The sequence below is a fragment of the Solanum lycopersicum genome, chromosome 10 (genome assembly GCF_036512215.1).
Source record: "Solanum lycopersicum chromosome 10, SLM_r2.1".
NCBI classification, from domain to species: domain Eukaryota; kingdom Viridiplantae; phylum Streptophyta; class Magnoliopsida; order Solanales; family Solanaceae; genus Solanum; species Solanum lycopersicum.
Window position 1 is genome coordinate 63,330,583 of NC_090809.1, and position 15,301 is coordinate 63,345,883.

The 15,301-nt window shown below is 31.1% G+C and overlaps 1 protein-coding gene across 1 annotated transcript; it reads right to left on the minus strand.

Annotated features, from left to right (window-relative positions):
• Positions 1-2,015: 2,015 nt before the first annotated feature.
• Positions 2,016-10,133, minus strand: LOC101254551 (uncharacterized). The gene is made up of 5 exons (XM_004249765.5): positions 9,340-10,133; positions 9,161-9,253; positions 5,353-9,071; positions 4,359-4,526; positions 2,016-3,851 (listed from the first exon to the last, which is right to left on the minus strand). The coding sequence occupies exons 3-5, from the start codon at positions 5,905-5,907 to the stop codon at positions 2,217-2,219; spliced, it is 2,358 nt and encodes a 785-aa protein (XP_004249813.2). The 5' UTR covers positions 5,908-9,071; positions 9,161-9,253; positions 9,340-10,133; the 3' UTR covers positions 2,016-2,216.
• Between the last annotated feature and the right edge of the window lie 5,168 nt (positions 10,134-15,301).

Here is a 15,301-nt window from a genome sequence, read left to right on the forward strand (position 1 = left end):
GGGGTGCCACATCAGCACTTTTATATCCAGATTTATATATATATAGATTTAAAACTAGTCCTATTATTAAATTATAGGGCTTAATTACCGTTTAATTCACTATCGATGATTTATGCAAACATCTTTTTTGGGTCATTACACACAAAACAATAGATCTTTTTTACAATATGTTAGATCGTGATCTTACATAAACTCCTAAGTTTTCAGTTTGTTGAAAAGGGATTTCATACGTCTAAAAGTATATCTTATAAAATGAGGATCATTTACTAAAATAGTTATTCTAGGAATAATATAACAAAAAATTTGACGTTTACTAATTACAATATATATGATTCAATAAATAATAACATTGTTAGAAAATGCAATTTTAATTAGCGAATAGCTACAGAAAATTTGGTTTGGATTCTTGAACACGTAAAGTATCCGAACAAGTTCACATTAATTATATAAATAAAAATATGTGGATTTAAATAAAGATTCAACTTTATTTTAATTGAATAATTATGGAAAGTCGAAATATCTATTGTTTGGCGTTCTTCAGGTATCAAAAATGGAAGTTTAAGATTCAAACGGGAACAATGGATAATCGAGCTGCGTGTTTTGATAAATAGCACATGTATGGAATTTGAAAAATCGGATACTTTGAATTAGTTTTTTTTTACCCTAAACAACTAACTATTAGAATGTATGCGTCCACCAATGATTACTGGACCAGGTTTCTGATAGAATAATAATATAGAAAATAACTCAAGGTAAATCAAATACAAAGATTTTACGTGAAATCTCCTTGCTCAAGGGAAAAGAAAATGACGACCCATACTCACAAGATTTCGACCCAAAAAAAAAGCAAACTTTCAAATTACAAACTCTTGTAACCTAGGAATTAAACTCTTATTCCCTTCCCCATTATTGTAGCAACTCTACAACAAAGGAAACTAAGAAATAATCTATATTATTGTAGTTGATCTAGACTTCAAGAACCCAACAAGGTTAAGTCTAGCCACCGATTAAAAATCTCAAAGATAGAAACATAAAAGAGAAGCGACTCTGCTACACATCAACTAACTCTAGTTGACACTCTCAGAAACTCTACCGAAGAGAACATCACAACAAGGATGTAAAGAGGCTTAACTAAAACATAGATGATTTGAATAACTAACTCAAGTTAATACGACTCAAACTAAAAACTTAGACAAAAAACAAATTTACTATCCTTTATAACTTAGGAGTAGATTTACAATATAAGAACACAAGACACAAAGCTCAAAATATAACAAAAGACGCTTCAACACTCCATCAGATCCCTTGTTGAGTATGAACATAGTTCTTCCTTGAATTAAAATGCCTTTTTTCTTTTAGAGCTTATGAATTTCCAGAATTTAAAACTTTATTCCAAAACTTAGGTGTGTCTTTGGAGACAGGACTAGTATAAAATGGACACAAACCATTAGGGCAAAGCCATTGTCTGAGAACCTGCCGTTATGAAAAGACATGCACCAACCCCAACAACTTTGGCAGTTTGGGTAGCTTTTTAGATAATTGTCTTGTCTTTTTTCACGTACGCAGTCTTTTCTTGATCAGGACCATTGTTAGATCCGAAAATTTGTTAATCCTCAAAATTTCAAATCAGCTCCAAAATAACACAAACAAATAGTGTGGGAATATTATTGCAAAAATCATTAGTGAATTTGAGTGTTTTCAAAAACATTTTTGGGGCGAGTCTCGGGGCGGAGCGTATAAAAACACCCGAGATGCAAATTGAAGACGTGGATCCTATGGACGTAGGTTCTAGAATTTGAGGCGTAATTCTTGAGCATAAACACGTAAGCTCGAGGTAAAAACATACGCCAAGGGTGTTTTTTTTTTTGAATTTTTTTGCTTTAAATCACATTTTTTATTATTGATATTTCTTAAATAATAATTATAATACTTTTCCTTCGTTATTATCTATTAATTTCCATCTCAAATAAAAAACAATAATACTTTTTTCTATATATTATAGCTTATTTACTAAATTTAGTGAAATTATTGAAAGTTTTATTATTGATTATTAACTTAAGTAATAAAATTATAAAATTAAATATACATGAGATTACACCTCATAGATCCATGAGACTTACATTCTATATCTCGAGGCCTATATCTAGCCGTGTAATGCATAAAACGTCTCCTCTCATGCCCCGTCCTGTAAAACACTGGTGAATTTTATCACCTATTTATGGATGTTCCCAATTCAGCAATTCTTTTACACCTTTCTCCAAGTCTTTTACTTCTCTCATCAAACTACTCATGCAAAATCCTATTGAACACAAACAGATAATGATATTTCTAATATTTTCTTCTTTGCCTTCAATAGATGTCATGTTATCAATAACCTCCTTTGAGTGCTCAAGAAAATCACTTGAAGCTTTCCATTCCTTATTGCTAGTAGAAGTAGTTGTATATTCGCGTTGTGACTTTCCCTCCTCGAGGTCATAAACAACTTTATGATCCTCTGGTTGATCTTGGAAAGCTCTTGACATTCCGATAGAAATGGTTTTCTCGATACATTTCATTGAAGAGCTAATCGCATCATTGACAATCTGCCTGTCTTTCTTTAAGTGTTCCTGGATCTTGTTTCTCTCAGCATCACAACTATCTAATGCTTGTATGAGGGATTCTATACTGTAGGCCATGAAATACAGTAAGTGCACGACGTTTGATAGAGATCGTTGAAGGTTTTGGTAGCAAGAAACAGGAAAAGGCGTAAACCAGAAACCAGGTTCCAACTCTGCATCTACTATGAACTTTTGTAATTTCTCTACTTGAGAATTCAATTGTCTTTGCTTCTTCTTAAAGCCATTGATCTGCCCTGAGTCCAAGTCAATTTGCTTAGTACAACTTTTAAGTGTTCCAAAGCACAGAAGAAGATGATTTTTCGCGATTGTTGCTGCTCGTGTTGGTTGGATTACAAGCTCTATGATGATGAAACATGATAATCCAATTAAGGCCTCGGTGAGTCTAGCAATAGCGAATTCACTCGGGGGACCATATCGTCTTCTGCCTAGAATCAGTAATGCTCCGATAATTGCTGCATCTCCTCCTGCTGTAGAGTACATTTTACTGTGCCTTAAAATTGACGCGAAAATTATCCAAGGGATCATAGCTATGAATCTTATTCTCGCGAAATTTTGAAAAGCAGTGCAGCCTAGTACTCCATAGACTGATCCTAGAGCTGTTCCTTGTGCTCGAGCATTTGCAACCGTAAAAATTGCTACTTTTCCTGTTTCAAAGCTGATGGCTGTTGTAAGCCCTGACCAATATCCATTCCGTTTGTTAAATTGCAGACCAAGTAGTACAGCCAGACCTAATGAAATTGAGCACTTGCACGCGAATACAAGGCTTTCACGGTTCATTAGGTTAGTCCAATTGATGCAGACTCGTTTCGAGCTAACTTTGTCACTTCCTCCTGAATCTTTGGATCCTTTAGTCATGATTAGATCATTTATGCACATTTTGATACAAGACAAGAAGAAAATTGCTGGTTGATCTAGGCTTGTCAGGGAAATTGACTCGGGGGAAAAAATGGTAAACTCATTCTCAAATACCCCTTCTGTTTCTGTAACTATCATTGAATGTGTTCGCAAAAGACAACGAGCTTGCTCCAGTTTTAGACCGAGTAGCTGTAGCACGCGATGTGAGAAGACACGCATGAGCTTTTCATCAATAATTGTAGTTTGAAAACAAGGACAAGAAGTTAAAGCAATTTCCATTCCTTTCATTGGACTCTCTATGTCATGCAAACCATTTCCAGGATCAGTGAAACAGGGAACTATGAATCTTAGCCAAGGTTTCTCCCATCGTAAACTTCCCTGTTCATGTACAAATGGATACTTAGGTTACTGAACGACGAAAGGAATAAAAATACTCGCTTACGAATGCCAATTTATAGAATTCACCCCTCAAAAAGTTGCATTGTATATCGTCGAGGTATACAACTCACATTTTGGTATATACACCTTAATAGTATACAACAATAAGAATTTTTCAATCACACTCTTCGTTGGCATACAACATTTGAATTGCATACGCCAAATGGCGAATGTACATACCTTCTGGGTATTCTCTAAATTGACCTACAACTCTGTACCAGGTTAAATTGATCAAATGGTTGCGCTAGCTAGCTAGGCATAGACCACGAAAATGTTCCATGCAAGAATTTTTACTTAATAAGACTAAATTGGCCTATAACTTGTCTCTGTATCAAGTTTGATATGGTAACCTGGAAAGCGCGGAGTAATAATAGTATGCTTTTGACCGGCTAACTAATTGCACTCATAGTGTGAAAATTCTTTACTCTATTAGATAATTAATCGTACCTCTAAGAGTTTTATGCTCTGAAGAAGCTTGGTTCCTGTTTGGGAAATTGGTTTGGCTTGAGATAAGATCTCCATAGCTATTTGTTCATTTGGAGAATGGAGGGCTTTGATGTAAAGATCCAATCTCTCTGAAGCATTTTCAGCATACATACCATATAGTTTCCTCACCTGTAAGCATATTCAATGAATATATTAGCAATTGTATCATTGTAAACAAGTGTGATGGTTTTCTTTTAAAGTTATATCAAACTATCTTAGTTGGTGGTGAATTTTTTATATACATTAGTAAGTTTTTAGAAGTTACACATCGTGAGCTGACTACTGACAACTAGTGTAAAACTTGTCAATTCATGTTCGACTCATATAATACCTTTTTGTTTATGTTGTGTAGACCTAGAATTTTTGTGGGACTCACGATTATTTGATTCATGAAGGACTTCAACCCTTTCATCTTGCATTAGAAAAATAGACTTGTCTTCCTTCTTATTATTTAAAAAGTTGGATTATTCTTGTTAACAGGCTAGTTGATGTTGATGTCACATGTGTTAATGATTTTGTTGGACCAAGTAGACAATGATATTTTTGTTTCCTGTGTATGAACTTTAATTTCCAAAGAAAAATATCGAAAAAATTTAAGCAATATAGTGTATGGATATTAATAAACTAGCTGGTTTTATGAACTACATTATGATCGTCGTGTACTTTTGGACCTAGTATTCACTAACTACGTTCATCAAAATTTAAATAAATACTAAAAAAAATGTGGGTTCACGAAACTAGTGAGTTTTGTTCATTCCATGAATTTGTATTAAGAAATCAACAAGATATTTATAAGAATGTTATTATACACCAACTTGAGATTAGTATAGGAAATTATAAACTTTAAAAATCTAAATCCGTCTCTGATTTGATGACTTTTATGTGTATGAACTTCTATACATTTTGCATTATTTGATTGATTCATGTAAATTTTATCTTAGTATATCATGATTACCTCAAAATAAGCTAGCCAGGGGAAGAACAGCAACAAAGCAAGAACAGAAGCCACAGCTCCAAGAGCAGTACTAGATGCAACTCGTAGAGGGTGCATCACTATATTCACACGGATTCCATGAACAACAGCATCCACATACACAATAACCAGCTGCGCGAAAGCAATCCGCTTACACATCAAATCCGTATTCCCAGGCAACGCCACCAAAAAAGCACTCCCCGCCACCATCACAGAAGCTACTAGGGGCGAGAAGTTGTTATCATCAGTGGCGAAGCCATGAATCCATAACCCAACCATAGAAAGGGGCATGACTTGGAGCGTAGCACAACACGCGCTCCAACAGCCCCTTAAAACTTTCCCTAGGGTAGCATCTGGCACAATAATTATGGCGGTTACATATGAAAAGGAGGGAAATGCCAGATGCCTTGCAATAGAAGGCGGGCTGAGTAGGGTGGTGCAGCCGATTATTATGCATGCTAAGGCGGTGCGAATAGCAGAATGTAGCCTCATTCGCCACATTGCTTGAGCTCGCTTAGCCATAGTTGTACTTGCCATAATTCAGATATAATCAGATTTCAATGAAATGAATTTTTAGAAAAAAGATAACTCGCTCTCCTCTAGAAATCAAGCTTGAACTAACTCTAAGTCTGACATTATCAACAAGTCTAGAGCTGATGATTGTTGGTAACGATTACTACTATAAAAATGCATATGATCAAATGTAGGAGTGGTAAAATTTAGGAAACTCAGCTAGGTTACAAATACAAAGTGGAATTGAACCAGGAATTTATATTGAATCTTTTTAGTTAATATATGTGTGGATTCTGGAATCAAACCTTTTAGGATAAAAAAATAATTTGGGTTTCGGGATTTGGTCCTCTCCATGTACCATTACTTTCGTTTTCCTAAAGTTTTTTAATTCGATAGAAGACACATTCCAAATTGAAATCAATAGTTTAGATTTAATTTGCATTTTTCTTTTGGTTTCCCATTGAACTATCAATTGTTATGGTTAAAATAATAGATATTTCTTATATATATTTGCAAACGATTTGGAAATCTCATCATGCTAGCTAAAAGGTTGTTTTTCTTCTCTTTTTAATGTTATTATATTATTACTTAATTTGATTGATACAGTATTTGTGGTGCACGATTGAACAAGAAAGTTACAACAAGGTTCTGGTGAAAAATAAGAAAAGAGATTTTAGTTTTAAATGGAGGATCCAAATAATGTTTATGTACTCTTTGAAGAATTTTTTTTTTTTGCAAGACCTATTTTTGGGAGACAACACTTCCAAAGGAATTTATTTCATTCTTAATCTGAACCTATAATTAAGAGCGGAGAAATCTCAATCATCTCACTGTAATTTTCGAAGGTATTGTTGTAACTATCCCAACTTCAATCTACTCTTCAAATATGAATGAATAATTGTACACTACTCCTAAAGTATTTTTCAAGCTAATCGGTACTAAAATTGTTGATTTTAGAAAGACATAATACATATATTGGACTCTAAACTTGGTTGGCTTCAAATTTTAAGTTTGACCTCAAACTTTTATAGTACACAAATAGACATTTTAACTATCCTATCTTTCAATAAATAAACACGCGATTCCTATATGGCAAAATGCGTGAAATGCATGCATTCTGCGCGAGTGAGAGGTAATTTTTGAGGCCCACAAGGATAAAAAATGGTGAAATAACAATTCTACCCTTAATGAATCTCTTTTATATTAATTAAAATTAATTTTAATTTTTTTAGTTTCAAAATGACGTGTGATATATTTTTTTTTTTTAAAAAAAGACATGTAAAATGTTTAGTTAGTTGACAGTCACTGACTAGCTCACTAATACACGTGGGGGCGTTTGCATTTCACGCACTTTGACTCCAAAATCGCGTGTTTATTTATTGAAAGATAGGATAGTTAAAATGCATATTTGTACATTATGAAAGTTTGAGGTCAAAGTTAAAATTTAAAGTCAAGTTTAGGGTCTAATATATGTATTATGCCTTTTAGAAACTACCTCGTTGTCATTCACGAAAATTTAATACATAAATATGTCCTTTAACTTGGATTCAAATCACATTTATGCCCTTCAACTTTGGGTATGCACAAGTAGACACTTAAACTTATATAAAATTAAACAAATAGACACACATGTCCTACATGTCATTTTTTGTCCTACGTGGTGTCTACATGTATTTTGCCATGTAGGACTCATGTGTTTATTTATTTAAAAGTTGGATAGTTAAAGTGTTTGTTTGTGCATTATCAAAGTTAAAGGTTAAAGTTAAAATTTGAATCCAAGTTTACGGTGTAATATACGTATTATGCCATTAATTTACTCCATAGTATTATTAACCAGATATCTATAAATTTGATGTTGTCTTCTAGATTTCTACGTGCTAATCCACCAACGACCAAACACATTATGGAGAATAATAAAAAATATTATGTTGAATTTATTCCTTAAGCCTTATTTCCCACTAACAGGCAAGTTTCTATAGCAAGTATGACAAATTAATCATATGAACAGTTGGGACTAAAAACTTGTCAAAAAGAAAAAAGACAGTTGAAATAATTTAAAAGTGAAAGTAGGACAAACAAGTTAAAATGGAGGAGTAATAAAGTAATAATTAAGTCGAGTATCAATTAAAAATATTCTTTTTATCTATACAAGATTATGATAAAATTTTCGTATATATCACCCTCACCAAAGTTATTATTATTGCTTATAATGTATAGTTTCTTTTTTGCACATTTCTAGAATTATATAATAGTATATATATCCTATCATTGGCTTTTGTAACCGAATCGTCGAATATAAAAGACTTTGTCCAACATATATATCAAAAAGATATAAAAAAACAATATACTATAAATTATCTGTCAAGTGGGCTTAGAATACTTGTTAACATGATCAATTTATTCATAAGACGAAAAGTTTTGAACAGAGATATTCCTCTTTGAAAAGAAAGTCGGTGAGATCTTATTAATATTGTGTAATTGTTAGAATTAGGTGGTTTGGAATATTGAGATCTTACATACATAGAATATCTTATTAGAAAATAAACTAATAAAATGTTGTTGAACAGTTCTATCACTCGATTACACATGTTATTAGATGATATATTTTATAATTTTTGTATAAACAATTGTTATACGTGAATACGATCAATTTTAATACTTATGATCTAATGATTAGCACTACATTTATTTTGGATGTATTTTGCAAGCGAATAACCAATCATAGCCACACCAAAAAAAAATCGCTTTTTGGCGCCAATGCTCTGACTTACCTTTTACTCTCGATCGCAATTTCTTTTGATCATCTACTGAATCGCATCAGTGCCGTTGATTCAAACCGTTGAAACGGATCCACGCAACACTTATGATTATTTTCACCGTCGCCGAACGAATCGTCGTTGTCGTTTTTGAGATCAACAATTGCTTCATCTGTTCTTCTACTATTTTCTGAGTATGACTCCGAATCATGATGATCTCCTTCTGCAGGCCACACAAATTCCTCGAATTCGCTTTTCAATTTCTTCTTTCTACTTTGTTTATTCAGAGAACTGTTGATTTTTGCGCGAGTTGCAGAGAGGAGAGATAGATCGAAGTAATCTTCTAACCTCACTTTAACAGCTATCGATTTTCTCCTTTTCTGTAATGGAGATGAATCCACGTTCGTTGAGTTATCCTGCTGTAATTCATACCTGTAAGTTACAAAAACATCCAGATCTCGTGTGAACAAATGTGATTATACATGCATGATCTGAATTGATCGAACAGAGAATGTGATTACTTATGAGATGCGATAACAGAGGACGAAGATTGCTGATGAGGAGAACTAGTAAGTTTTCTCCGTTTCTGTAACGGAGATGTATCTGCATTCGATCTGCAATAACGAAAAACATCTAGATTACATATGAGCGATCCACAAATGCGTGAGGAGCTCAATTGAACAGAGAAAAGGATAATTACAGATGAGGTGCGATTGCGATTGCAATGACAGAGGACGATGATTGTTGAGGACGAGTAAGGCGTTTTTGAATGTCTTCAATTGTGGCGAGAGGACTCGAAGCTTCGACTCCATGTTTATCCATCGTACACTAGCTGATAGTGGAAAGGTAAAAAGTATGACCGTTTTGCAGAGGATCGTTCCAGCCAGAAAGTTTATTTTCCATTTATCACTTTATATAGTTAATTACAATTTTCACCTTTGTTCATGACTAAATGTTCAAGTGCTAAAATCATTCCAAAAAACATGTACGTCCTCGATTCTAATTTACGTGACATTCATCTCTAAAAATCGTATTATTAATAAAAGGTTCATGAATTCAATCCGCCAAACAAGATAAAGACTTTAGTTTTCCTTGGAAGATAAATATAATCAGCTATACCCCATAAGTTACCCCTGAGCTTAGGAGAATCGAAAATTATTGTCTCCTTTCTAAAATGTCATTCTACCTTAATTATCATATAATAATGCTTGCTTATTTCACCTTTTTCATGTAATTCTAATTTCTTTTCGATCTTTTAACAAAAACTAACAAAAATCGTCCAATACATCAAAAGTAAAAAAGGATTTCCCTTGATTAAATCTTGAATGAGACCCAATTAGAAATGGCTGAAAAAATGACAAAGTAATTTAGTGCGAGGCTAAAATATATCCTTCTATGTTTGTTAATTAATAAGTTTATCATTTGTTATAGGGAAAAACGATAAATATATTCTTGAACTATCGTAAATGGTATGCAGATACCTTCCATCATACGTTTGGTACATTGGTGCCTCTGCCGTCCAAAAACTAGAGAATATATCTCCTTCACTCTAACGGAAGACTAAATAGGGACACGTGACACGATCTTATCTATCGATCCGATATCGGATCGGTGAGTAAGATTATGACATGTGTATGTCTATTAGTATAAAGGGTATATCCTCTAATTTTTAGACGACAAGGGCACTAATGTACGTAAAATATGACGAAAGGTATCTACATGTCATTTACGATAGTTCATGTGTATATTTATCTGTTTTCCCTTTGTTATACTATAGGACCAAATATACTTTATTGTTACCAAAATATTCAAAAATACTACTCATATGATAGAATTCTCCAAGTCAATCAAAAACAACCTATTTAAATCGAAATTACCCGTTCACCTATTTAAACCCGACCCAAACCCACTTAAACAGGATTAACTCCACCAACTCTACTCGTTTGCCTAATTGTTTGTGGCCAAACCTGTTTAGTCTACTCGCCTGCCTAATTTGCAATTACACTCTGTTTACAGGGGGTTTAATTAGCACGAGTTTAATTAATTTAGGTGGATCTAGGTTGAGTTTAAAAGGGAAATCCGATAATTTTAATTAAAATAGTTTTTTTTAATTGATTTGGGGATTCCATTCAAATGGGGGATATTTTTGATTTATCAATTTTTCTTATATTTAATACTAACATCTGGATTTAAACTTCAAATTTTATTTTTAATGAGATACTTTATGTTTGCACAAATATCTATGGCTTATTTAAATTTTTGTAGGAATAATTTACAAATACTCCCTTAACATATGTATATATTTGAGTATAAGATCTTCAAAATTATTTATAAAAATAATATAGTAGTATATATGTATATTAATAAAATATATGTATATAATTTATCATTTCGATTCGATTATTTCTAAAAAAATTAAAAAATTAACAAAACCACAACCAACTCATACACTATCAATTTTTAAAATCTAAAATCAAACCACGTCTAACTTAAATAAAAAATTTATTTATTTAATCAATTTAATTTAGTTTTTTGTTTGGATCGATTTTTATTCAAACCGTATAAAGGAATATATTGCACGTTTAAATTCATTACAATTGATAAAAAAGAAGTTAGTTTTCATTTAAATCCTCAGCCCCACACTAACTTTCTAGCCCAACCCCACACCCCTATCCCTTGCCTAACTCCTACTATCACTTTAGTCAATCATGGGCCTCATCTATAATATAAGATAATTATAAGTTAATTTACATAGTGATTGTCAAGTTTAGCAAAATATTTTCATCAAAGAATATTACAATGTATATTTTTTTTTAATTATAGGTTTCGATATTAAATTTTGAATATAAATATTTTTCAGTAGAAAGTATTTCCCTTAAATGAACGCTAAGTAATGTGAATTTATATTTATCAAATATCAAAAAAAATTTATAAACAACAAATAATGTATAGTTTGTAAGATAATACTCTCCTCCGTCTATTTTAATAGTCTTGGTTACTCAACCTAACTAGTTCAAAATAGTTGTCATTTTAGATAATTAATATATCCTTAATTACTCCCTCCATTTCATTTTATGTATTACTATTTGACTTGAAAAATAATGACTTTTAAAAATTTTGGTCTAAAATAATCCATAGTTATTTGTGTTGTTATAACTCATTTCTTAATGAAAAAAATTGAAATTAAATTATTTCTAGTTATAGTAACATTACACCAAATAAATGATTTTTACCAACAATTAATTAACGACAATTGTCATATATTTATGGAGACAATTAAAACTTTTTATAAATGTCCCTAAAGTCTAAGCGATATTGAATTTAATGACAATTAACTAATGTAAGGTGACATTTTTGAGGACGAACTATAAAAAAAAAGAACGTCGTATAAAATGGTATAGAGAAATTATTTATTTTCTCATTTACCACCACCCAATAAATAAGGAGAGAGATTAATATAGTTTTAAAAAAAGTAACATTTAAATATTTTTCTAATATGACAAGTAAAATAAATCGAATTAACGTAGAAATCATGTTATAAATGACCAAAAATAAAAAGAGTAAGAGGACTTTTTCTAAGTTTGTGTACATAGGATCCTTTGCCAAATGCTCTCTTTAACTTTCCATATATTTTTCCAACAACCTTCTTTCACCTGAACAAACCATCCACAAATTACATCCAAAAAATTGTATCATCCCAAATTTACAATGGAAAATGAAGAAGACATCAAATCCAATGAAGATATAGTTGTACCTAATATTCGTGATCGTAATAATATTATACTAAATAATCGTGGTGATCAAGTCGAGCTTCAAGATTTATATGATGATGATGATGATATCAAGAAGAAACAAGGTCATGAAAATTACGCTAAATGTACTCCAAAGATAGATGATTATGAAGATGACGACTATGGATTTTTAACTCCACCTTCTTTGGATCACAAAATTGCAAAAATTACAAAATGTCCTCGAGCACCCGTGAAAATTACTAGGCCGATAATTAGTACCAAGAGAAAAAGTGCAATTTCGAGGACATTAATCTTCGAAGAGGCTATTTTTGAAACAATTTGCATCACAAGGATCCAAAAAGATTTGCATCTTCCAAACAAGAAATCAAGAAAAATAGACTGATGAAACTGAAATTATTTTTCCAATAGAGAGGTGAGAATTTTTTAGAATTTTTAACTTGTTATGCAATTATATATCTACTCATTTATATTTTACGTAATTTGTTTCTTCCTTTTTTTTTTTCTCATTTAAATAAGGAAGAAATATACACTGGTTACGTTTTCCTGCTATTATTTGGAATTGAGTCAAAGATCCTTCGAGAATAGCCTCTCTGATACGATCTGCGTATATTTTACTCTCCTCAGTCTCTAGTGTGATTTCAGTGGCTATGTTGTTAGTTTTTCTTTTCTCCCATAAAGTATTTGTAGACAAGCATGCAATTTGTTAATAAGCGTTTTGCTCCTCAAGCAATATATGTTTTATTTTTGTTCCTGGATAAAAGTCATTTGATATTCGATAATAATTACTGATCCGATTAATATGAATTTGCACAATGTAAACCTACTAAAAGGGCAAACATTTCTTATGCAAAATATCATAAAATATAAATTATTAGCTCATATCTATTTCTGCTCCTCAATTAAACAAAAGTCATTTGATTCTATATAAAAATGCGATCGGTTATAATATTATTTTTGAGAAGAGTGCATATGATCAAAAGGAGTAAAATGAAGGATGTGCAATAGCCTTTCTTGGCAAAGCTACTTTTGATAAGTGATGCATACAAGTCAAATCTTCTTTTTCTTGTGTATTATTAAACTATAGTATATAATAGTTTGACATGATGGAATCCAAGGAAATGAATTTTAAGTTCCGTTTGACATTTCATCTCCGTGAGATGGAATTCTAACTAATTAAAGTCAATGCCATTTGTTAAAATACCGTACTCATACGATGGTGTCAAATGTCGAACCATAAAGATCTATTATATATTTATATGTCGCTTTATTCTGCTTTTCTGTAAGAGATTATTTTCATAGTTTAAATCCGTGAACTCTTACTGACAATAACTTTATAGACTATATATAAGTATATCACTTAAAAATACTCATTTTTGATTTATATATATATATATATATATATATAGCTACAAATAACATTCTTTGTATATATTTTTAAAACTTTTAACGAGATTGAATCTAACGACACTTAATTAATGTCGATAAAGACTTTAACACTATTTATTAATGTGTTTATTATTGTCGTTAAAAATTATTTGTATTGTAGTGATATTGGATTTGTATAATGAGCTAACCTTTTTCTTTTATAACTTTATTTGATAGACACAAAAATAATCAAACAGTCATCATGTTAAAAGAAATGAAAATTATGTGTTACTTACTCCCTTTCTTTGAATATCTTTTGGTCTTACTTTCATTTTTAATCTTACAAAAAAAAAAAGAATTGTTTCTTTTTTCATTTTTGGTAAATTTTTAATTTTAACTTTTTACATAAATTATAATATTAAAAAATATTTTAATATATTTTAAATATTTTTAATTTAAAATCACAAAATTAAAAAAAAAAACTGTATTCCTTAAGTATCATGTCAAGTCGAAATCAACAAATCGAAAAGAGTAGTTAGTAACAAATCCAAACTCACAAAGGTATTCTATATATGTCATGATTTGACTCTAAAAAATTTGGCATTTCAAGCTTTTAGGTGAACTCAGTTTCAAAGGCTCTAGGGAATCCAATGCTTTATGCTCAAATATGAGTTCTCATGATTATTTTTTTTCTTCAAATTTTCACCTTTTTTTCTCTCTTGATTATCTCTCAAATTCCAGTTTCCAACTTTTTATTTTCCTTTTGCATTGACCTGTATGCTTTGTTAAATAATCGATTCGTTCATATTTATTTGTTTATGTTCAACAATCTATACGACGCATCTCTTAAGAATCAATAAATAAAATAACACTTTATTACATCACTCCTAATTATTGTAAGTCGCTCATATGAATTCTAATAGTACTGAGAGTAAAATACATATGAAATAATTTAATTTTTTAAAATTGGACATATATTTTTTTAATATAATGGACTAGTAAAAATAACAAAGGGAGTACTTTCTAAAATTTAGCAGAAACACAGATACAGTACAAGCAAAATTTTCACTTAAACTATAGTCAATTGCTTTGTTATATCCCTCATTTATAAGCTACTGCATAAATTATTGGTACTATGATTTAGTATCTTTTAGTATTTTTTTGAGTTCATACCTCGGATGGTCACTCAATTCTCTCGTAAAGTCATCAACTTTCAATTTTAACTTGAAAGTCACTTAGCTATGCACTTCTCTCAGAAAGTCACTCAATTATTCCATTTTTCTTCAAATGTCACTCAATCTATTATATTGTTTTTATAATTAAAATTTGTCGATATTAATTGTTTGTATGAAAAATAAAATTTTAAAAAATAAAATATATCATTTAAATCATTTAGTGATCCATCCACTTAATAAGATCCATTAAAAATATACTATGACCCATTTTATTTTGCCCTTAATCCTAAATTATTCCCCATCTTTCTCCTTTGCTCCTCTATATTTTTCTTTTTCTTTCTCCATATATCAAGGTGATTAATATATTATC